The sequence below is a fragment of the Pezoporus wallicus genome, unplaced genomic scaffold (assembly GCF_028554395.1).
Source record: "Pezoporus wallicus isolate ANWC-B61680 ecotype Strahan unplaced genomic scaffold, APGP_CSIRO_Pwel_v1 contig_8797, whole genome shotgun sequence".
NCBI classification, from domain to species: domain Eukaryota; kingdom Metazoa; phylum Chordata; class Aves; order Psittaciformes; family Psittacidae; genus Pezoporus; species Pezoporus wallicus.
In genome coordinates this window covers 16,183-40,322 of record NW_026641918.1, presented here as the reverse complement: position 1 = coordinate 40,322, position 24,140 = coordinate 16,183, and the positions used below count along the sequence as shown (strand labels likewise).

The window sequence follows — 24,140 nt, the reverse complement described above, 5'->3', positions numbered from 1 at the left end:
TGAGTGACTAATCTGACTTTTTTCCATGCTGGATTTTTACTGCCTCCAAACTTAACTGTTTTGACACTAGAGAAATCCTCTTGTTTCTCCTTTAAAGGTAAATATGTATATATATATACACACACTACTGCTAGAAATCAAGAGAAGCTCTACCTCACCCATGTCTGGTCTTCACTATTAATCCCAGCTGATGGTAGGGAGGGGCTCTTCTGGGAGGCAGCCATGTGGTGAACATTGAGCACAGTGTTTTCCCCTGCTTCTCTCCTTTTCAGACAAGCAAAATTGTTCTATGCTGCCGTTAGATGTGAACTCCTTCCTGCGCTGCCTCTGTCTCCTCTTCCCCAGAAACTCAAAGGCCTGAATTACCGGCTGCAGAGATCTAAAAGCTCTCCCTGAATCTGGGTTCAATATGGACAAGGAGATGAATAGCACAAGGGAAGAAAGAGTGAAGTTGGTTATTTTTCTGGCACTTGGATGCAGTTACGCTCGGTGCATTCCAGAGGCGTTCCTTTGAATCCTGTGCAGGTCTGCTTGCTGTTCCTGGGAGAAAGGAAGAAAAAGGGAAGAAAAGTCCCTCTAGCTTGGAGACGGAATGTCTGCACTTCCCATTCTCTTTTTAGGTAAGTTGGTGTTTTGCTTTTGCTTAGAGTCTTTAATCGAACTTCCATGCACCCTCTCTTTGCGCCCCAAATACATTTCTCATGTGTTAGAGGAAGGGGTTTGTAAAGAGAAAACTTTGATGGGGAACTCCGATTTCAGTGGTGCTTGGGTTCCGAGGTTTTTCCTTGTTGCTTTATTAGCAAGTCGATTGCCAGGGATCTCTTAATATTTCATTTGTGGTGGTTAAGCAGACTTAGTCTGGAATGTGTTTCTTGTCTAAAGAGTGCAGTGCCTTTAAGCAGTGAACTCGCGAGGGGCTTGAACCTCTCTGGCAAAACAAGGTGAACAAAATGTCTTTGTTTCGTGCATAGTGTCAAATGTGTTTAACTCCATGTTTTCATTTGCTTGGGCATTTAACATGCAGATTCTGAAAGAAAAAGGGGTTATTGTTTCCAATTGATGCCTAAGATTAGAAACAGATGTGTTGAAGTGCAAGAGGGAGGAGTTGGGGGGGGAAGGATGGGAGTAGGGAGATAAAGGGGGAAAGCAAGAAATGGGAACAATGAGGGCTGCTGAAAGAAGGGGAAGAAAAGAGGTAGAAGCTGACTGTTTAACAGGAGAGGAGCGGAGAACGGCCAAGGAGACATTAAAGGAGAGTAAAGGGTTGAAGAGAGCTGTTTGTTAAAGCTATAGCCTATGGAGAGAAGAGTTTGCAGCCCTGAGGTCTTTGAGGGGGTTTGCCTACAAGACTGACTCAGAAGCAGCCTGAGTTTCTGCACCTCCAGAGGCACTGTAATGTGATGAGTGAGCTCCTGTCTGCATTCTGCTCACCACATCATGCTGACAGCTTTGAAATCTGTTGTGGCTGGGTAAAGGCTGTGATTCCTGGCTCTTCCTGTGCCCCAGGAACACTGGTACAGGTGTGAAAAAGTGGGTTGGTCTTTGATTCCCTGGGAAGAGTTGAGCCCCACAGGATGGTGGACTGATGGGGTGGCTGGACACAGAGTTTCATGACTTCTCCCTTAAGTCTCAGAGGTGTGGAACATGGACTAACCCGATTTCTAGGTATCTGAATGACAGGCAGCACTTAGAGCTGCTGAATAAACTGGAGAAAGGGGTTTTGCTCTAGGAATGCTGTTAGCAAAGGTTTTATCCATAGGAATGTGGCAGGGGGCTTGGATGTGCTGCAGGATCCTGCAGGGGAGTGCAGGCAGCGGTTTCTCCCTCTGGACATCTCCTCTATGTGCCTCTATGGCATGACTAGGACTCCTTTCATCTATAAAACACAATGGGCATTATCATACCTTTGGCACCTAGGCAACTTGTTCTGCTCTGTGTCCAGCTTCATTCACCAATATTGGAAGCATCCAGGGAAAAGTATGGAAGTGCTGTGATTCCCTATTGAAAACAAGGAGGCTGGGGAGTCTTGTTTGCTAGCTAGGGAAAGTCTAATTGCTTTTCTGCAGTGAAAAGGTATAGAAGTGCCAACGATGGCTTGTTTTTCTTGCTGATAACGTGAAAGCCTAGTGTGGAAAACAGGGGTTTTCGCAAAGACAAGCAAACTTGAAAGGAAAGTTGCCTGGTTTGGGTTTTCATTATTAAACATACTAATGGCATTTCTAATATATACAGTCCTTGCCTTTTAGTATTTACTGCTCTGGGGCAAGTGAGCAGCTCTGTGAGGAGACAGGAAACAGGAGCCAATTAGTTTTAAACCAAGACAAGATAAAAGACCTTGCGAAGGGTGGGCAAAAGCATGACCATGCTTACTTCCCTGCTAAAGGCTAGGTAAATGAAGCGGGAAGGGGTGAGGAGTGGAAGGTGATGCTTGTGAATGTGTGTGCCTACATGTAAGTGTTTGCCATCTGATTCTCATCTCTGTCTGCAGCTGGTCAAAACGGTTTCAAACTCCTTGTGTAACACACTGCACTCTTAAGAAACAAAAGGCGTGTTTCCAAGAGAAATAGCTGATTCTTCGGTGTAAAAACTCAATGTTGCATTTCTCAGGCAGTAAAAAAGCCCCAACAAACTAGCGAATGCTTTCATTTAAAGATTTTACTGAATTAAAGTTTTCAGGTGCTGGAATTCTCCTTTGCTGCCTTTTTCCCCCTCTCCAAGTTAATTTTGAATGCTTTGAATGAGCCTTCCATTAAGGTAGAAAACTGATTTTTCTTTTTTTCTTGTCATCAAGTGTGTTCACCTGTGTAATGCTGGCTTTGACACTACTACATGATTTTTCTTCACTTACTGGCTAGTGCATCTGTTCTGCCTTTCAGAAACCAGTGCCTTCAAGATTCACAGCAATGATGCGAGAGGCTAAATCAGCCATCCAGCTTTCTGGTGTCCTATTAGCAGTGAACCTTTACATTAGTTGCTTAGCACAATGCTCATTGAGACTGACTTACTGTCTGACAAAGGTGTAATCCATGTGTGAGACTGGGGTGATGCTGCTGGAGTGGGTGCAGCTGTAACAGCACAAGTAGCTCTGTACTTGTGCTCTGCCCTTTAAGCTCAGAGGTCAATGACTCTCTTACAGCCCTGTCCCAGGGGTATGCAGTTGCTGCATTGAACACCAAGACTCCAATTGTCTCATTGCACCGGGGAAAAGGTTATGGTGCAAGCCTGTTGGCATGAGCAATTGGGTCTGACAGCATGCATTTGCCTAGGTATCCACCAGCCTTCTAGCTTGAAGATCCATGATGATATGGAAGCGGCTCCACAGCATTCAGCAGTGGTAGGTCAGCCTGCGGCTATGCTCTAGTACACTGACTCCGGCCTTCTCTCCTGCTCGAAGAGCACAGGCAACCTGCAGTGTGCCTTCTCTCATCTCCTTGAGATCTGTCTCCTTAAACCCTTGCAATGCTACACTCCAAAGCCAACCGCTGCAGTGTTTTGCTTTAAAAAAGCACTTCTCTCCGTGAGCTTACTGGGAAGCTTTACACTTCAATGGAATGCATCTGCCTGGAATTAGTAAAAAGCAAGGAGGCTGTTCTAAGCAACCGAAAAACTAAACTGATGGATTTCCTATTCCCGCTGATTTTCCCAGATTTCTTAGCAGTAACTAACAGCGTGTAATACACCTTCTATTTCCTACCTTTCTCATGCTTCCTTCTCTGTTGCTTTTGCTTGTTTGCTTCATGGTATACTTAAAAAGCTTGGGGAAAGGGTTTTTGCTCTATGTGTTCACAGAACTTACAAAGCCTTAGCTCAGGAGCGGAGTACAAAAAGGTCTGTAGCTGTGGAAAGGGGTTTTATGTGTGATTTTTGGGAGGAATTCACCTTTTTGTGCCTTTGGATTCCAAAGGAATTCGGGTAACTGAGTGTATTTAGCTTAAAAGACTCTTCTCCAAAGGACAATTGGCAACTCATGGAAACTCCAGAAGCAGACAACACAATAAGCTGTATGCAAGATGGAGCCTCTTTCAGTTTAGTTCTAGGGCAGGGCAAAGAGCTCTTGAATAGAACACTACTCAAGGAATAGTGAAGGCAAGGGAGCAAAGCAGTGTATGCATTTGGCACTCCAGGAGGGAATTAAAAGGAGCTAGACATAATTGAATTGCTATATGGCAGGGTTTCAGGGGTAACACTCCTTGTGAGATACTAAAATTGTTCTAAAGCAGGGATGGTTTCCATCAAATACCTGCTGCCAGGAGGCTCGGTGAGAAGTTGCCTGTTTTCCTCTACCGCTGCTTTGTTTTAAATGCAATAGTTTCATTTTTAGCATTAAAAAAAACTCACGTTTATTTGGGGAGTTATTTTTATCCCTTGTTTTTTCCATTTTACCATGAGCACGAAAAGGAGAAGAAAGGTAATGTTCCAGAGTGAGAAAAAGCAGGATGCCAAAGAGCTGCAATTCCAATGATGAATTCATTTTATGGGAAATAAAGCTGGAGGGCAAGGCAACCCTTATGCATTTCCCATGGAAAACAACTGGTGTTTTGCCTTTGTGGCCACCCTGGACCTTGTCTCCAGCATGTAAATTAGTGGTCTGTTCCTGTGGGGTACTCTGGCCCACTTCAGAACGATGTTTTGTGTAAGAGCAGCACAAGCTTCCCAGAAATGTCATTGCACAACTGGCCTGGAGATATCCTGATCTTCATCCTGAGGATCACAACAAATGCCCCTGTTTTCCTCAAGGCAAATACAGGGTTTTATAGGGAACTTAGCAGGTTTGCAGCCTGGGATTTGAGCCTTCAGGAACCACCTGGAAAGCAATGTAAACAGTCATTCAGACAAAGCCTTGTGTGTAAACGTGCTTTCTATGCACTATTAAAACCAATGCAGTCGTTGGTTGTGTATCTGAAATGCAAAGAAGGCTCTGCTCGTGTGCACACAGTACTGTGCACGTCTTGCATGCACTAACGTGGCTACTTTGGGTAGAGCGGGAACTTGGTGGTGCCCTGTCCAAAAGATGAATGGGTCTTTTCTTCCCCTCCTCTTTCCCCAGAGCTGTTTCTCCATCTGTTTTTAGAAGCGGTTGCTTTACAGAAGCAGCCCAACCAAAAGCCAAGGGTGAAGTCAGGTCACTGAGGTCTGTGAATAGATACTCAGATGACAGGATAGTGGAGGATGCAGGAAGCACAACAATGGAAAAATGTGTGAAGTGATGGAAAGTCAACAAGTGAGGGTGAATTTCTATCTTTATCTCTTAGACTCTATTTTCCCTTCAGTCTGCTTTAGCGCTGCTGAGTGAAGTAACAGCTCACCTTTGTCAGAACCCAAGGGGTTCAAGCCTTGCCTAAAACACTCTTTTCCCTGGGTAGAATACAGAGAAGGTGTATACAACAGTGACTAGAAAAAGCTATGGGACTATGTGAAGAGGACGGGTACTACCTTGCTTCAGCAAAGCATCATTGCTAGGCTTTTCTCAGTGGCACTTAGGTTTCTCCATGTGACTCCTTAGGTAGCTTTACAACAAGTTGCTAAGGGGACTGAGCAATTAAGATGTATTAGTGGTGGTGAATGTGACAGAAGGTCATGAAACAACTGCTGCCCTCCTCTGCATCTTCTCTAGGAAAGCATTTGGCAGTTTCAAAAGGCAAATGTTGTAAATCAGCATTTCTCTTAATGGGCCAGACCCAGACTGATGATGTCCTACAAGAATCAATATGCATTCCAGTATCTTTTCAGCCTGTCTCTTATGTAGCTGACATCCTTTTTTGTGCCTGGAAAATGAGTATGAAGCCTTAGCGTATGTGACTTGCTCCCAGCCTCTAAGGTAGAAAGGTTGAAGTTCAGCTTAGTGCCTGCAGTTTAATTGCCTTTGGTAGGGAAAGGGCAGTGAAATTTGTGGTGTTTATAACATGCACTGGCAGAAGAAAGGCTGCTCTCCTGGAAACAGCCTTTTGAAATGGAGCGTGCACAGTTAGAGGCAACTGATGACCATAACTAGGCTGCATTTGGTCTACCATATCATTGTGCTGCTGCTGTTAAAGCATGCATTGTGGTGTCACACTTACGTAAAGCTTGGGGTAACTCCGTCCAGCATTAGGGAAAAGTGGCTTTCATTCCCTTTCCTTCTTTGTGTCTCAGTAGAAATAATGGAATTAGGTGGTTTTCCAGTATTTGGAATATGAGATGCATGCTGGCTGAGTCTCATAGCTACTGCTTAGGCTATTCCTTTGTTTCTCAAAGGCTTGATGAAATTTTAAAGGCCGTAGAGATGTTTAATAGATATGAACCTTTTTCCGTATGGGAAGACTGACACAGAGTGCTAGGCAATGGCAGGGTGGTTTCGTGTGTGCAGGGGGAAGTCTTCCATGTAACACATCAAGCTTTGAATATTGAACTCGGAGTCAGCCACTTCTTTTGCTTGAAAGAAATCAAATTGCAGGGTTTTCAACCTAGAAGGCAAATCACTTTATGACTTCATTGTTTAAATATAGGTTTTGTTTTGCGGGGGGATCGTTAGACTTGAAGCAAAAGCCTTGTAGCCCAGGGACTGTCACTTCTGATTACTTCCAGTGACACTTCCAATTATTTCCAATCACAATTCCAGGGACAAGAGGAAAAAGGAGCCACGTTCTCTAGCATCAGGGCTTGGGGTTTTTTTTCCCCCTGAACAAAGGGCCATTTATCAGACCTCTGCAGGAAAAGGTACAGAGCCAGATTGGGAGCTCTGTTGTGGTAGGGTAATTCCAGAGCAAATGTGAAGTGAAACTAGAGGCCGGTGTCTGGGAATCCTGCTGTGGATCCTGCCTTGTTGAGTAATATTAAGGAAATTGCTTCATTTTCCCCAGGCGTTAACTGGCACTAGCACTCATTTCAGTGCACAACACGCAGCTCCAGTGAACGTCTGCTAAATGCTCTGTGGCTCTTGTAAGACATGAGCATGCAGAAGTGCTGCTCATGGAGAGCAAACAGCTTAGTGTGCTCACAATGGGAACTGAGTCTGCTGAGGGAACTCGACTGACTTCTAGGTATGTAAAGTGAAGGACTTGGTGCAGTCTAGTGAGCCTTATAGCTATTGTGTCCTTCCAGCCAATGGAGGCTGGAGCACTACCTCATTTTCAGATGTCTCTGGTAGCATTACTTTGAACTGCTCAAGTGTAAAAGTAAGTCTAAAAATGGTGTCACAGCTTTCAATCACGGTTAGGGATTTAATTTCCTTCGTCATACCACACTAGGCAGTGAGTGAAGTTGGACCTGCTGAGCGTAGGGGTTATTATTAGCAACTGATTGCTTTATTTCCTTTATAGTTAAAGGCACCAGCTAAGATCAGGGCTCTACAAACACTAGGGAGACTGTTTTACATTGTACTAATAGATGATGAGTAACAGACCTGGTCTGATGTTAGGAGCCAGACAAGTTACAATGGGAATTGCATGCAGCTTCATGTGGTGACTGCTTTTAAAGTGGGGATGAGATGTATCAGTGGCCTGGTGGAATGAAGTACTGGTGTTTACTTCGTACTGCCATAAATCCCCTGTTGTTGCTCCTCAAGTGGTGGTGGTGGCCCTCACTTCTGTGTTTATTCTGGTCTGCCTAGGGTAGGATGCCACGGAGAGCTGCCTGTGCCAGCTTCATCTGCTTTCCTGTAAGGAAAGACTGGTGTGAAGTGCTGCTGTAATATGCAAACACCGGGCATTATTTGCCTCTAGAGCATAAAGCAGACCATGGACATCTGGTCAGCAAAGTTCAGAAATTCATTTCCAGATGAGCAATTTGGCATTATTCTTGTTCCAAGACCTTCAAAGCATTCCTGTTCATCAGCTCTGATCTCACTGTGACATTTTGATGCCTGGAGTAGCTCAATTCCATTGTAGGCTTCCATTAGTGTGACTGAGGTGGCACTTGCAGGGAGCTTGGTGCTAATCCTCTAGGAATCTCGTCCTTTCACATAAGGAACTGTTTTCTGAGTCCTTCCTGTCTGGATGGATGGTTCCAAGCTTTGTCTTGTTCTGATGTGGTCTGTGCTGTGGGCAAAACCCCTCTTCATTTCCATTGTTTCAAGCTGTTGCTTGGAGACAAAGGGAATTTTAACCAGATAAAGTCCAGCTTTTGCAATGACAAATGCTGTGATTCTTTCAAGTCGCTTTTCCAAGTGGGAATTTGATGCAATTGTGAGCATTCAGGATGTCTAGATTCCATCCTTGGTTTGGCTAGTGACTCAGTGGTGTAGTAATTCAGGCTCCATTTTAAGTGGCTGTTAGTTTTGAGTGTCTCCATTTCAAGTGTCACAAAGGGCCAGTACTTGTAAAAACGCAAGCATACAGACACATGAGCTTGGTCACACCAACTAAGTGCTGTCAGATGTCAAGTTCTGGGGTGCAATTGAAAATGCCCTGTGCCTCAACTGCTCTTCTGCAGAATAAGTGTAAGAGCACTCAAACACAGCAACCTTTCCCTCATAGCTGTAAAGTGCATTGAAATCACTGTAGGAATGCAGCTGCAAAAGTCCAAAGTGACAGACTAAGACGTATCAGGCACTAGTTTAATGGGTGAAGAGTCTTCCCATCAGTGCCACTCGACGTGGCAAATGGATCCCAGTTTACCTGGTTTTGTCAGAGCTCCTTCCATTTAGCCCAAAGCTACCCCTGGAGCAAACAGAAGAGAGCTGTTAATCCAGGCCCAATATGACCTGGTACAAGGAAAGATCAAAACTGAGCTGCTGTGCTCTGGAGCTAATGATCCTGCATTGCTCAATACTTTTCCTTCTAATAACTACTTGAGCTTCCATCTTTCTCCTAGTCAGTAATACCATGGGCATGTTGCTTGCATTGTGGGACAGCAACGAATACATACCCATCAGTCAAAGGACTGGATGCAGTGGGGGCTGCAGTGTTTCTTTTTCTCTGGTTGTCATCAAGCATCTTCCCCTGCCCTGTATCCTTTTCTGTGAAAGCACCAGGAGTGAGGATGAAAGCCCCAATGAGAATGTGAATGGAACAAACTGGGTGTTATTGTTCTGGATGGAACTATTTAGGATGATATTTCCTGGGTTCCCTGTGCCCTGAGACAGGGAGTACTCCTTTGCCTGTTTCACCATTGCCTTTAACACTGCAGACTTGAAAGCTGGTACAGCAATCCAGAATGTCTTAAACCCAGCTATCTTCCTGCTTGCTGTCTAAACAAGCCAGGCACCAGGTAACTCCAGACTATAAATTCATGCAGAGTAATAGGCACTGCTTTTCTATCCTTGCTGCTGATTAAAATGCTTCTTAATTTTTTATTGCAAGCTTGTATAAGCAGAATGGAGGGAAAAGCCATTAAAAAAGCAAATGAATTCTGGTTTTCTAAAGCATCTGCGTGGAGCAGATAGGAACTGAGCACACTCAGTGCTCCCCTCTAAAATGATGTCTTTTAGCACCCTTTCAGTCTGGATCTGCCTCACAGCCCTGGGTTTAGATTTGTGACATTCTTAGCTTTGACTGAGTGTATGCAAACCTCTTCATCCCTTCCTGCCTCGGTGTCCCAGCCTCAGTTAGCACAGTTGTGATGCTGGGCCACAAATGGTTTAGTTCACGAAGGTAAGGCTGTGTGAAGAGTATCTGATGGGCTGGAGGCTGTCAAAGGCTCTGATTTTTTCTCTCACTGTGTAAGGTCCATAAGGAGCCAGATTTACACTGGGTCTGAGTTACAGGAGGAAAAGGCAGTAGTAGCTCTATATTCCTGCTCTTGAGGGAACAGCCCTGCTCATTGCTTTAAATCATTCTGGGGTTTTATTTTTCTGTGTCAGCACTGTCAGAGCCTATAATCCTCAACTAAAAGAGGCCATCCCGCCCTACCAAGAGAAGGACTTAAAGTGAGGAATCCCCTTCAGCAAGGATGTGGCAAGCAGACTGACAATGTAAAAGAAAGGAAAAAAATATCCTGAGCCAATATGGATAAAATTAGGGCCTGATAATGATGCAGAATTCCAGCCATGAAGAATTCCCCGAGCACAGGGAGCTGGTGGAGCCACACAATGGGCAGTGCTTACTGCCAACCATGCATACTAACAACAGTAATTGAGCAGGTAATGGTTATGCATGCTTTATAAACACCCATCACCGGTTATGCTCATACCGTGCAGACAGGGAAGACTTTATATAGCAGATTAATGTTATTCTACATATGTTTTACATAGCAGTTACTATTCATGTATTCTCTACATCCCCTCTAATCCATAATATAGGAACACTCAGGGCAGATGCCAGGGAAAACGTTCAAGGCAGCTGTGAGATTAAAGGTATTGGACTGTTAAGACTTGCCTCAGTCCTGAGCTGTGCTATCAGTGTTGAGACAGGTTACGGGCAGAGGAGCTTTGTTCATTATCTGGCCTTTGGGTCTCTAGGAAGACAGAGTAAGACGCTTCCCTTGTGCTTCAGGTGGAGGTAAATGCTTCCTGTACAAAGTACAGTGTGGCTAATGCATGGAAAATGGCATATGAAACTTGGTAGTATCATTCTAGCAAGAGGGTCAGAATAGTTTGTAAGAAGAGATGGGAAGACCAGAATCTGTGCTTTTGCTTCCAGCTCCAGGGGTGACTCTATCAGAATGAGAACCTTTCACTGGTAAGGTTCAGGTCTGTTGTTCATTAACTTGTCTCATCTCCAGTGTAATTCCAATAGGTGGGTTTACAAGTCCTTTTGGAGCCTTGGTGTCCCCATCCACAAAAAGGCAAAGGTCTCATCACATAACACGGTTTATGGTCCTCAGACAAAACAATGAGGAGTATTGGTAAATAGCTTGATTTTTATCAGCCTGCCCTTTCCAAAGAGCTTATAGCTGCTGTCTGCTTGCATTTGTATTTCATGCCACTGGGATGTAACTGTGTTCTGACAGAGCTGGCTCTTTCAGCATTTAGGGGGGAAGAGTTGGGACTCTTCAAGAGCCACATAAGTCCTTACTTCAGTTCTTTATAAATTTTGTAGGAAATACACTCAGCCATACTTCCTAAAAGAGGAAATGCTCGAGTCCTGTCTCCTGTGTTTAGACTAAACAGAATCCAGATAATTTAATCTAAAAGGGAAATGCTCTTTTGAGGATAAACAGCCTGAATAAAACATTTCTGAGCAAACCCATGGCAATGTCCCCCCCCTAAACAGCAGTTTCTATCCTGAATGATGCCAGAAGCAGCTTGGCTGATCAAGGGAATTGGCCTCACTGTAAATCTCACTCAGGATACCCTGTTAAGACTGCTCCCATCATGCTGGTACCAATAATCATTGAGGATCAAGTGGGCACTTTTTACTTGGCTTATTCTGCATATATGCTAACTAAGACCCATTGCCTGGCAGATAGACCCTTTGGGCTTGTTTGTAGATACTAATGAGGGCCAGATGCTGAGACTTGTGTGGTCTGGGGCTGTTGAACTGCTGTTATCTACAGCACGGAGCCGTTTGATTTCTTTTCTTTACAAGGCAAACAAACTATTTTCAGCATTATGAAGCTGTTGCAACTTTGCCATTTGCTGGGCTGAGGGATCACAAGAGGTGGAAGCTTGAAGTAGGGGTGTATATATCCTGTCACTCCAGATACAGCAACACGAAGAGCAAATAGGCATATCAATTGTCAGTGCAAGATTTGCACATTAGAACTGTGTCCAGGACAGAATGCCAGCATCTAATAAGCATGTGTTACGGAGTAAGAGGTGCAATAAGGGTTAGGATACCCACTTAGCCTGTTATCTTGTTTCTAGTTATTAATAGGAGCTGGTTTGAGGGAAGGAATACAGGAGCAGAGTAAAAAATGGATTATTCCTGATATTTATAGTCAGTAAATGGCTAATGTATTCACTTAGCCATACTTCCTCCTGTGGCCCATGGGTTTGCCACAGTTACTCATACCCTTTATTCAGTTGTGAGCTGTCACAACAGCATCTGACAGATGCCTAGGAAACCCTACAATAACCCCAATAAGTATTTCACTTTTCTTACATAGATTTAGCCAGTGAGTCAGACTCCTGCCTGAGAGCAAACATGGAAATAAGGAGTTAGGAAATACTGGATGAGGCTAACAGTTAATCTACAGTGTTTCACTTCAAAATGGTCTAGTAGCAGATGGAGGTGGAAGAAAACCCACAAGTGACAGTGCATGAAATCCCGTACTTGCATGGGAAAGTTACTGCTGAATATAAGGTAGATAAGGAAAATTATGCATGTATATACTTGAAGAAATAAATCTAGTGTGACTTGTGCTTAAGCCTTATAAATATCTAATATCTTCCTGAATAGAAACTGAGCACTTGGGATCTCTTTTCTAGTAGCCGGATGCCCCATTTCTTACTGTGAGGATGAGCTGAATCACTTCTCGGATTGATGGAGGAGTTCAAACAAAAATAGGCTGTGGGGACCCTGCTGAGGCCTTTCAGCTTTGGCTTTGTGTGGTTTCAGGTAGCCCCAGGTGTGTTCATGAAGAGCTGGACTTTCAGCTCTCCCTGCAGCCTTGCAGCCACCCTTTTCCCTTGGCTGCTTCAGGACAGAAGGCATGTAAGTAACTGTGGTGCTTGCAGAAGCTTGTGCCTGGAGAGCTGGCTTAGTCTGGGCCAGGGTAAAGGTCTTTGCAGTAAACCCTTGGCCCAAGGCTGCTTTTTAGCTTGTTGAAACAATGCAGCTGAGGGAAGGAATGTGAACTGTTTAAGACTGAGAGATGATGCTGGGCTATGCTTGCTGTCAGATATACACAAAGCTCTGTCAGAATGTGCTGTCTGGCATCTCTTGGCACCTCTCATGTTTTACCTGCTTACCTTTTATAGTAAATGTTTTGATGAGCAGCAATACGTCCAAGCAAACAGACACAAGGATGACATGACAGACACTTTGCCCAGATCAAGAGGCAGGGTGCTGTGATTGATTCCCTAAAAGAAGGAGAGAATAGAACTAGTCAAGTTCTGTAAATCCCACTCAGCTCTAAATGAGCCCTGGATTCTAACATCAACTGACAGCTAGGGCTGGTTGATGCTAAACCTCCCCCTTCCTGGATGAAGCCCAAGATCAGGACAGCCCCTGTTGTCTTTTAGATAACTGTTCTCAGAGGGCCCTGTAATCTAGAATGCAGGGGGGTTTAAGAGCTGATAGCTGGAAGTTGAACCTTGACAAATGCAGGATAGAAGCTAAGATGCAAGGAATTATTGGGAAGCTTAATGTACCACTGAACTAGTCTATCAGTGGGAGGAGATGCTAATAGAACTGCAGGCTGTTAAACTGTACAAACATCATGGTGATCTACGGTCTCTGTACTGCACACTTGGATGATCAAAACTCATACATTCTGGCTTTGAAAATCTATTGGTAAATGTTGCATTTCATTCTTACGATTGTATTTTGGATTGAGGCTTAATTTGGTTTCTCTGGAATTATGCTTTGGATGTTCCATTGTCTTGTTATGGGCTTAAAATATGCTTTCTGCAGTAGTTCCACAGAGCTGTGGAGCGCATTACCATTAAGTGAAGTGGTGAGTGCAAACGTGGGTGGACAAGTGTGTATCAAAGAGTGGACCAAGTCAGTTCTTAGACTCCTTTTTAGATCATGGAGGTGTCTGACTTCCTCTCCCATTCGTTTTCTTTGTCTGTTTAAATATTTTCTTTTCCATCTGAGTTTCGTACTGGGATAGAAGCTGCCTTGTCCTCAGCCTTCTAATTCATTCTAAAGATAAGTACAAAGCTGCTTTTGTTGGTTTGAGAGACCCCGTGGGGTTTGAGGCTTTGTCAGTCTCTCCAGCTAACACAAGTTCCTATCTATTTTTCCTGCTTATACCCACAAGTTGTTTTCAGCCTGCATCAAGTCTTCAAAAACAACTGACTTTATGTATATACGGCTTCCATTTGAACCTTGCATCAAGAGGAAGGTGCTTTAATTGCTTTCCAGACTAACAGACAACAAATGATGATGTAGATAAGAGGATGTTTGTTCCTTGTATGTTCTGTGCTGGTTCTTTTCCCATCTCTGCTGCTTCCCAGTCTCTGCCAAAGAGCATATAAAACCAAAGGAATTTGAATCTAAATTTGCACCATCTGAATGGGTTTGAAATGGTGAGGAGTCAACATCCTTGCTGCTTTTCTAGAAACCTTTGTATGCTCAGTTTTGCTTGAGCCACTTGATAGCCTAAAGATTCTAGGTCTCAGGTCCTATGAGTTCTCTCATCAGTCTCAACTTGCCTGTTGTCTCTTCTTTTAGACACCCATATATCACCAGTGTATTTGTTATTCTGTATGCAGCATCTAAACAAGACCTATTCTTGTCTCAGTGCTTAACCTAATGTAAAGAATATCAAGCCACATGTCGAACACCTTCAATCAGCTAAACTGTAGTCAGAACAATAGGAGTAGAAGCAGATTTTTACTAAGTAGTAATCTGTGTCTAACCATAAATGCTTCAGACGCTCTATTTCTCCACTGCCTTAGTGTTTGAAACAGTCAGATTCACCACATCAAGAGCCTCACAATAGCAGGGAGGCACCAGGCTACTGCTTGTGTTTGTGGCGTTTAGTCTTGATGGTTTATTTACTTGCTCCTAAAAGTTCTTTGGGGGGAATCTCTTATCGGCTCCAAAACGCGGCCGTGCTGCTGAACGAGAGGCTGTGACATTAAAAGTAATTGACATTAAGAAGTGGTGACATTAAAATTAATCATGTTTGATGGATGCTGGAGACGGAAGCCGCAAGGCTCCCGGGTGCACGTTTTAGCAAGTTCTGACATTCATTCTCCCCCTTCGGTTCCTGCAGCATTATGTAACTGCCTTCTGCACCCGCTGGTCCCGAAACCACGTGCGGGGAGGGAATGTGCTTCAGGAAGAAGGGGTTTTCTTGGAATCCACTGCTTCATAGCTTTGGGTGTGATGGCTGTTTCAGCCTCCACCCGGTGAACTAATCAGTCGCTAAATCAACGCGGTACTGGTGACACTGGCTTCCTAATCTAAAGGCTGGAGATGAAAGAGGCCACTGGGTGTTTGCAGCAGAGCTGATGGAGTTGTGGAGCATTTATTCCCTCTACTATAGGAATTCAGGCAGAAGTCTTGCAAGGAAACCTGGTTCTTGTAGTGTAAATAGGGATATTTGTGGTTTTGTTGCCATTTGTTGCGATAATGGGCAAATATTTCTGTTCTTGTCACAACTGCGTGGTTCAGACCTGGTCAGTTCCCACTTCTGCTGCTGTGGCACCAGCACTCAACGAAGAAGAAACTGACAGTGTTTTCCTTCAGGACCTGGAGTTTCTCAAAGACCTGGAGGGGATGTGCTATAACCTGATACCTGTAGTTTACAGCCAAGTCCTTTAGCAGCAGCCAGGAATGAGATGAGCATCAGGAATGGACGACTGGTCTCCATGTGCATGCTTACTCTGGGAAGAATCAGGTGAAATCACAGCAGCCTTCTCTTCCTTTTGGTGCCCAAAACCTACCTAGAAACGTTCCTTCCAGGCAGCAAGTGAGATGCAGCTTGGTTGAAAGGATGAAATCTTGGTTCCAGGATAGCATTTTCCAACTTCCTTTTTTAGCCATGTGAAGCTGGAGGGGCCTCAAAAATGAACCCATGTATTGGGCGAGAAGCCAGTTACCTCCTTGCAGCTCGAGCTCTGTGCTGGCTCCGCTTTCTGTCCTATTTGGAAACTAGAAGTAATAAGCTAATGTGAGCTGATCTTGTTTTTCCTTTCCCACTGTGGTCTGTATAGGGTGTCAGCCTTTGAAAGCCAGCACAGTGAGCATACAGCCTTTTTTTTGCATGGCCTCTTAGTACCGAGCGATAACTTGCATGAGATCCAATGTAACTTCACTTTTAAAAGCAAAAAAACCCACGTTGTAAGGTACTTTAGCTGGAGTTAAAGCTTGGCGTGATGGTTAGGGGGGCACTAAGAACTGCCATCTGCAAACAGCTTGTCAAGAGATGTTCCCAGTGTGTAGTTTGATTTGGATTGACCCTGTGAACTGTAGATCTTATCCCCAGCTCTGCTCATTCCTTGTGACTCCAGTCAGTCTTGTTGTGTCCCTAGTTATCCATGGGCTTTCAGCATCGGCTTTTTCCTTAGCAAACTGGAAACAATGATACTTGGGTGCTTCACTATGTGCCTGTGAGGAGAACACTGAGATCTTGGTATAGGAGGGTCGATGAATCTTGTCCTTTTCACTGTACAATGCGCACAAGTCACACTGTTGGGCACCAAGGACAGGAAGGTGATGTTAAGGATGTTTTTGCTAATGCAATATGAAACTAGTTAATAGACTGTCACTGGATGAAGTCCATAAGAGACAGACTTGATTGAATATACTATTTCCTTTTCTTTGCACTCTTCTATTTTTCTTTGGCTATATCCGAGTCCCTGGGGAGCCACAGATAAGCTTGAGCATCCGCAGTGTTTGGATATGCAAGATAAAGTACTAACAAGTTACAGTTGAGATGCTTTGGTGGCAGGTTTGCAGAGGTGCTGAAGACATGTAGCTGTGCATGCCCTCAGTGAAGGGTATGAGGGTGAAGAGCAGCCTGGGGAGGCAAAGGAAGACCAGAGATGCCCTGTGTATACAGTGGGGTTTATGTAGCCTTCCGTCTGACTGAAAATGCCTTCTTAAAGCATGGGTAAGAAGCTGTGTCAGCTCCTATTAAAGCAAATGGGTTTTCCTAGAGAAGCCAAACCCACGAGTACTGTAGGGAAGAGCCAAATATTTGGCAGCTTTTTGTGGTGTTTCTGGCTTAAGAACATGGGGAATTTTTGAAGACAAAATTAACCCATTGGAACACTGAATTACAGGAATAGAAGTGGATTTCAACTTGCAGGAAAGCATGCTTTGTGGCTTTTGAAGGGATGGCACCTCCCTGCAAACCTGGGTTTATATGCATCTCCAGGATCATGAATAGGGTATGGGGACTAAGGAAGCCAGCTAGGGGGGTTGAGCCTCCAGGGTTTGGCTTCAGTTCCCCATATCTGAGCCTTGCTGGCTAATGGACAGTGCAAATATTGCCTTTGCCCCTTTTTGTGCCACTTTATGTGGTCAGGTAATGACTTAGTTATTGTCTGGCACTTAGAAATAAATGTCAGTGTTGTCTGAGTAAATAGGGGGGAAAACCCCAACGTTAAACAGATCCTTCCTTGTAAGTTCAGGCAATCAAAAAACAGTATCGGGTGATGTTTTCCTCCATTATATGAAGAGAAATAAAAGCTGGTACTGGAGACAGCTGTGACCTGCTCACAGATACTGTCAGCAAGAAAAGAGGTTGAATCCATCAAATAAATGCTGTGCTTGGTTATCCCCCCAGACCACACATGCTGGGCTTTAATGTAAATGTGGCTGCCAGATGGCTGCCAGACGTTACAATGGGCTTAATCACTGAAGACCCCACCACCCTGATCCAGCAGCTGTGTACACAGTTTGTGTTATGGTGGCTGAAACCAAGCTGGTGTTTAGGAGCATCTCTGTTCCCAAGGCAGTGCGAGAGGAGCATTGTATGCTTCTTTCTGCACGGCCTAATGCTGCAGTGAAGCAGGAAGGCTTTAGGGAGTGGGACTTGAGTCCCATGGGTCCTTCCTGCTCTAAGACTTCAAGCTTGTCACGGAACAGCACAAAGCAGAAGGCATTTCTGGAGGTTTGTGGCTCAAAAGCAGCGTCAGCTTGCATCAGGCTGCTCAGGATTTTAGCCAGTCCAGTTCTGAATAGCTCTAAGGACGCTGATTCAACAGTCTATGAGCCTCTGTTCCAGTGGATGACTGTTCTCATAGTGTGTTTTTTCCCTACTATCCCATTATTTTCCCCTTTTTAGGACTTGTCCTTTGTCTCATCCACTCGTTGTGTACCTCTGAGAAATCTGGCTTCTCTACAGTCTTCTTGTTCCCTATGTAAGTTTTACATATGCATCCCCGAGGCATGCAGGCTTTCTTACATAGATTGGAAAGGACAGAAACGAGGTGCGGAGAAGCTGCAGCTTGTCCAGGAAACCTTAGCTCTGCATCAGGGCTTGAGGTCCTTTTCTCCTTGAGCTTTCCTATTGGGAATTTCAGATGAATTCCCCGACAACTCCTCACTGCCCAGGTCTCCCAAATAATTCAGTAGAAATCTGTCCTCCATCACTTGTCAGACTGTACAGACCCACTGCGATGCTTGTTTCCACGCAATGCCTGTATCCCTGCACTAGTTCTGGAGTCCTTGTATCCTGTTCCTTATATCCTTTCCCCTTTGCATTAAAAATGCATGAGGTTCTGCAGGACAAAAAGGCGAGTGTGAACTAGCAATGTGCCTTTGTAGCAAGGAAGGCTGAAGCAGTTCTGATAACTGAGGTATCGAGAATTAACGGTTGGTGCTACAGATGTTGCTTGCTGTCCTCAACAGCAGTTTCAGGAGTGGCTCTGAAAGACGATGCACACACATTGTGATCCCAATAAAGTCCAAGATACAGCTTTTCACAAGATCAGAATAAGTTGGTTGGACCTCTGGGATAAACTGAAAATGAGGGTGGAAGTCCTGAGTCCTGGAGCTGGTCATGTGGGCTCCCCATTCCTCCTAGGCTTACTTCTGTATACTTCACCTGACCTTTATGGTATGTTTCTTGAGAAGATGCCTGACCTTTTCACATCTCATTAGCAGATTGGTTCAACTGTTGCCTGAATCCCATCTTCACCCTGCTCCAAACCCCTCTTCCAGTTCAGCATCTTGGAAACACTGTGCTTGCTCACCAGAGCTCGGTGATGGACTGTAGCTCTCAGACAGGGCTCCTTGCTGTCGGAATGCTGGTACCCAGTGCCTGTTTTTACAAAGGGCTTGGCCTCTCTCGTCTTACTCCGGGCATCCTTACTTTAGGAAAGGGACGAGTGCCAGAGGAGAACTAGATTGCTCTTTTGAGCAAAGGTCACAGGCATCTTTGGCAGGCATGATGCTTGCGTGTTCCCATTCAGGGTTTCTCCTGGCAATGGCCCTAGGCTTTTGCAGACTTTGTTGCTTTTGCAGAGCCCTTGATATTTGCAAACATGCAAAATATATGTAAGGAGCATTGCAGCCCTGTGGTAAACAGGGAAGGAGCTGCCTCCCTGCTGAGCTCATTCCTATTGCAGAGACAGTTTGTGACCATTAGAAATGGAGTGGTTGACCCCTGATCAGTTCTGAGCTGTTTCACTCTGCTGTATTATCCCTCCATGTTGTCCCCCCAGCAACCTGCAGGTTTGATTTAGCTCAAGTAATACTGAAGCTTTGTTTTAGTCTTTCCACCTGTATGTTTGCAAAGCCAGTGTTTTGAGTGTGCTTCTATTTCTGAGGGAAGTGAAATGGGTCTGCTTTCCATTTTAGTCCTTATGCCTCTTCCAAGCACCCTAGATGGTAACTTAATTGATGCTTTGAGCCTTTAAAACTAGGGTTTGGATATATCTACACTAAGATAGAAAAAGAAACAAACCAGTTTTATAAGTAGACAGTTGGAAAACTAATAAACATTTTTTTTCTGTGGGGTTTTAAATGTTTTAGAACATTGACAGAAGCAAATATTTGAGTAATTCCTCATTTTCCTATGTTGTTTCTTGGGTTGCTACACTCGATTTAAGCTAAGTTGGTTAACTTTATTGTATAGCCTTGGCCTTTTTAGGATTGGAGGCTGTTGTCGAGTGGAATGGATCCAGAAGTTGGAATTGCTCACACACTGCAATCCTGCGGGTAGCAGAATCCTCCTCGGACTTTACCATCTCTGGCTACTATCAGTGCATGAGAATGCCTTAGGTTCAGCTGTGCTGAAGAAACATAAATGCAGGAATCTGTAATGCCTTATATTGTGTTAAACACCACTTCCTTATTTCCTGTGTCTGACTTTGCAGTCCCTTCCTTAACGTCAGACTCGCTCGAAGCAGCTGGGCAGTGTTGCTGTCAGTTGGAATAGCTGTTGTGCTCCACTTTGGGAAGCTGTGCCTCTGCAGGGAGAGTGCTTTCCAAAGCCTGCTTGTCTCACAGTCAATACAAGTTCTCAGGCGTATAGTGAGAGTCTAGTCTTTGGCTTGCAAATGTTACTGAGAAGCTCAGGATCGTTTCGAGCACCAAATGCAAGATCAGACCTTCTTGAGTACAATGTGAACTAAAATGCGATGTCTAGAGATTTGGTGGATTGTCAGTGTGATGCCAGCTTCCTAAAATGCAGCTGGGTGTCTCTTGCAGCATTTACAGTGGGGTTTGCATTCCTCAGTAATCCCCACTTGCTCCGTTTGTAGCTCTGATTCAGAAAGTGGGATTTACAGAGCTCCGCCTCTACTCATCCGAGACCTTAGTGTCCATGTCCAGATGCCACAACTCCTAGTAACAGTAGGGAAGCAAACAGAAGATGATGGATCTTTTCTCCGTTTTCTTGCAGCTGGTACGCTGTTGTGCCAAAACTCGAGGAAAGATGCAGGGAGGGATTTGAATCCTAGTGATAGGAACCTGGCCCTCCTCCTTTTTATTCCTTCTGGCTCATACTGAAGGCAGTGCAAAGGTTTCTTCAATTCTCTAACCTCTGGGTTCAGTAAACATGAAGTAATTGATTGTAACTACTATAGCATTGGTGAGAAACAGGCTGCAGGCAGCATCTGTAACCACAGCTCCTCCAGAGTTAAGCTGCTGTTGTTCCTGGTCTTGTGCTCACACCAAGGGATGCACCTTGTACTCATCCCAGAAGCGCTGCAGACTTGAATGTCTTCGCAAAGTCTTTCACAAGACTTAAAGGGGTGACGGGGAGGAGCTGCTGCTGCTGTTCTTTTCCTGCCCTAGGGAAGGCTCTAGCTGAGGCTTTGAGATTGAGTGAACATGAGAAGTGACAGAGTGCTAATACATTAGACATTCATTTTGTACCATATTAGTAGTGCTTGTAGTGGATAAGTGAGATGTCATACCGTGTTATGTGCAATTACGAGTACACAATTGAGCATCTCATCGAGGTAACATGGATGTGCTGAACAGGGACTGAAGTCTGTACCTTAAAACTATATCAAACTGGGCTGAAAATTAAAGGAAGATGGAGAAAGGCATGAAGTTTACCTGTATCTTCTGAGCTTCCTGGTACCTCTTTCAGCAAGCTTAAACCAAACTGACTTTCTATAACAAAGAGTAGCAGAAAAGCACAATCAGTGCAGTGCTTTCTGGTTAACCTCTTATACTTTGATGCTAAGGGGGAAAAATCAGGGAGTCCTCAGTACAAGAATGGCTTTATTAAGCATTTTAATCAGCTTAAATCTCTTGTCTCCCCAATTTTCACAGCTGATGCAATCTGCTCCTTGGATTTTGAAATTGGTGAGGAAAGATCTAATGGAAAACACTGTTTTGATAACAGTTTTGTTGCTGTCTCTTCTGGTTTGTGTTCTGGATTCTGCTTGGTGTCTGCCTTGGGCACATAACTTCATTTCTGCGTGCTTTCATTTCTGTGTCCGTGAACTGACAGCAACAATAGGCTCACTGGAAGGCTGAGGCCGAAGCATGCTCCTCAGACAGAGGATGCCCTGGAAATTCTTACTGAAACCATCTTCTCATGCTTTCAATCCTCACCTGAAACCAGGCAAAGGAGTGAAATTGCTGACGTTTAGGGGTGGAATGTCTTGTTCTCTTGCTTTTCTCGGTTCAAAGCTGTGTAAGGTACACAAAGCAGCACAGGGATGCTTGCAGAGAAAGGGAGCATCTGACAGCCATAGGTGCTTCAGCCCCCAAGGAATCTGATATGTACTGACAAGGTCTCTGTGCAGATCTAATCCACACAGCTTGAAATCACCAGCTCATTACTGAGAGGCTTGGTTGAGCTGTTGCTGTAAACAGAAGGCACCTGGACCATTTTACTGATACAAATGCCTGGATTAAAGGCTAAGGAATTTCACACATCCCTCTGTACACACACTCTGTGAACCATTAAATAGGAAGATGCAGTTCTGATGCCTTGTCTTCCGTTCGCTGGTCTCCAGGGATGTAAACCCAGAATCTCCTACTTGCACCTGATTTGAAAACGCACTGAGAAAAAGGAGAGCAACAGTACATAGGCAAAGTTCCTAATGGTGTTTTCAGTGGCAGAATTTGGCTGCTTGATTCTAGGAATGTAGAGGTAAGACCCTTAGGTTGCATGTGGCTGCTGGGTACTGCAGGATCAGTCTTTCATCTATCTCTAATAGAGAAACACTGAGTTTTGCCCAGGGAATACTACATCATTGCTGCTGGGGCTGCTTGTGAGACACGGATCTGCACTGGATGGCATGTGTGCCTATGTGCAGTGTGAAGACATTGTGCATTTAAACACTCGTGTGCACTGCTGCTGTGCTGGTAACAGCTATCCCAGAGATCGCTTCCCTGCTTCATCCTGGCCTGCCTGGGGAAGGATTGGTGCCCATGCTTCTGCAGCTGTTGATGTTTTTGTTGGTAGAAGCCTGTGTATCACCAGCCAAATTCTAGCCCTCTCCTGCACTCTTGCTTGCTTGCTGCAAATCTAAAACTCGGATGCTTTGCTTTGTGAAATGAGTTTTCTGCTCTCCTTGGGCCTTCCTAACTCATCTACAGCTGCAATTCCAAACGCCTCACGTCACCACTTGGAAACCCAGAAGCATGCAGGACTCTTCCCCTTTGCTTTCTGTTTCACCAGCCTCCTCAAACCTCAGCCCCACGCACATGTGGTTCCCATTAGAGAACCTCTGCAACGCTATGTGCGCACGGATGGGGATAGGCTGCCCTCTTGATTTGAGCACAGCCAGCCTGTTCCTGTGGGAGCTGACTGCTAGCTCACATGTTTCTTATTTGAGATGCTTTTGCTTCACAACCACATTCCTCAAATCAAAGGGAGGCGGAGGGGAGCGGGCTGCAGGCAGCGTGCGCTGGGGGCCAGGTCTTGGTCACTTGGAGCACTCAAGCTCTCGGGAGAAGGTGACATTTGGCCTTTCTGTCTCTGCCAGCCAAGGAACACAGAAAGCAGATGTCCCAGAGGGCAGGCCTGGCTGAGTTAATTATCCTTAGGAGACTCGAGCCACCCCCATTCCTCCTCCCTTGTGCAAAGAACGCAGAAGAGCTGTCTGTAAGGAGACACCATTTCATGTTTGTTTTGGCTTAAAATGCTGTCAGCATAAGGGCTAGCTGGGGCTCTTCAGGCTAGTGTGGTCTGGGGGTGGCGACCTCTTGGGTTCTCCTTACAGTTCTGGAATAAACCAACATAGCTAGCCGCTGTCTTTGTTTATCCGCATTGGAGACTGGGGAACAGAGTGAAAGGGGAGATAAAAGCCTTAATGTGCATGTGTCTGTCATCATTACTGAACAGTAATGATGGAGGGAATGTTTGGTTTCTTAATAGCTTAATTTTGAGGCCTACTGAGCTTTAAATATTTAACTGTAGAACTAGTGCCTTTAGTGTCTTTAGCTGACTTGAGCTTCCGAGTCATTGAAGCATCCCGAAGTTTCACTCAGTGTAATTCTCTGTCCACAAAAGTATGTCAACCTCCTATTTCAGCATGTTGAATTGCATATTTCCTCATTAAAAATGCTTATATTTTGCTTAGTATCACTGTAATAACCACTGGACAGTGTGCTTGGGGCAGGCTTTTGGTCTTCCATAAGGAAGCTCAGTAAACTTCCCTCAAGGCTGGAGCGCAATCAAACCCCAACAGATGTGAAATGTCTCAAATTCCTGGGAGGAAGGAGTGGTTCTAAGTTGCGACACCACAGAGTGTCCTGGGCTGCTTGGTTCTTAACTCTCCAACAGATTATTCTTGTCTCTATCTAATATAGACATGCTGTTTTCAAATACTTGAGGGGAATGAATGCTTTTTAGCACAAGATGAAGCAAGTCAAATGTGCAGTTAAAGGAACACTCCAAGCCTGAATAATTCTCTGAGTATTTACTCTCTTCGGGCTCATTTAAACTGTTTAAGCCCTTCTCAGAAGGACCCCATTTTCACATAGTGGAATCGCACTGATGTGAAAGTAATGTGTTAAAAGTATTCCAAGAAGGACTCAAAATGAGACCACAATGATGGTTACACTTGAGAACTTGTCTGTAGGGGACTGTTCTCCTTTCAGACAAGATATGATGTGTCTTGACAACAGCGGCCATTCACTGTTCCCATCACACCTGCACCCAGGGAACACTTTGATATTAATGAACAAAAGCAGATAGGGCACCTATCCCAGGTGACATGGAAATCATCCAGACAGTGCCATGAACTG

General features: G+C 44.6%; 1 protein-coding gene across 1 annotated transcript in view; it reads left to right on the top strand.

The window, feature by feature from the left end:
* The first annotated feature begins 210 nt into the window (after positions 1–210).
* CLMP (CXADR like membrane protein) overlaps positions 211–24,140 on the top strand; it is a 34,492-nt gene continuing 10,562 nt past the window's right edge. Inside the window, exon 1 of the mRNA XM_057425945.1 lies at positions 211–620. Within this exon, the coding sequence (XP_057281928.1) occupies positions 593–620 (28 nt within the window). The 5' untranslated portion in view covers positions 211–592. The remainder of the gene's footprint in view (positions 621–24,140) is intronic.